Below are 642 nucleotides of genomic sequence, written 5' to 3'. Positions count from 1 at the left end.
TTTGGGAAGCTGGTTCTGAAGAATTAGTGGGTCTGAAGATAGTGGTTGATAGGTTAACTCTCTGTGGATTCGACCCTGGGCGTAATACTCGAGTTATATTTGCAACGTCCGCAGAGTCCTTTTTATAAGGCATAGTTGGGCGTGATCAAATTACGCACGTGACGTTAAGGCCATGGCTGCAACCCCAGCCGACGTGAAAGAGTACCCCAATTCCTATGTTTTCGTTGTGGACATGCCAGGGTTGAAATCCGGAGATATTAAAGTTCAGGTGGAAGATGACAATGTGCTGCTGATCAGTGGAGAAAGGAAGAGAGAATAAGAGAAAGAAGGGGCTAAGTATATTAGAATGGAGAGAAGGATTGGGAAATTCATGAGGAAATTACTCTGCCGGAGAATGCGAATACTGATGCCATTTCTGCTGTTTGTCAAGATGGAGTTTTGACTGTGACTGTCCAGAAATTGCCTCCACCTGAGCCTAAACCCTCTACAAATCGACGGTAATACCCTGCCAAACCAAGAAAACTCTGGATCTCCGTAGCTGAGGACTATCTAGGCCAATTCTGCACTGCTTCAACCTTCTTCGTATCTACCTTCATCCCCATACTCGACACTACGTGAAACCAAAAGATGCCGCTGACGTCT

General features: G+C 45.6%; 1 protein-coding gene across 1 annotated transcript; it reads left to right on the top strand.

Moving 5' to 3' along the window:
* Positions 1 to 172: 172 nt before the first annotated feature.
* Positions 173 to 497, top strand: LOC109222125 (17.3 kDa class II heat shock protein-like; the record flags this gene model as incomplete). The annotated part of the gene is made up of 2 exons (XM_019386527.1): positions 173 to 268; positions 358 to 497. Coding segments are annotated over exons 1-2 (236 nt in total), but the record flags the coding sequence as incomplete, so codon positions are not given.
* Between the last annotated feature and the right edge of the window lie 145 nt (positions 498 to 642).

The sequence above is a fragment of the Nicotiana attenuata genome, unplaced genomic scaffold, assembly GCF_001879085.1.
Source record: "Nicotiana attenuata strain UT unplaced genomic scaffold, NIATTr2, whole genome shotgun sequence".
In the NCBI taxonomy this organism is placed as follows: domain Eukaryota; kingdom Viridiplantae; phylum Streptophyta; class Magnoliopsida; order Solanales; family Solanaceae; genus Nicotiana; species Nicotiana attenuata.
The sequence above is the reverse complement of the archived record's forward strand: the minus strand, read 5'-3'. Positions and strand labels throughout refer to the sequence as shown.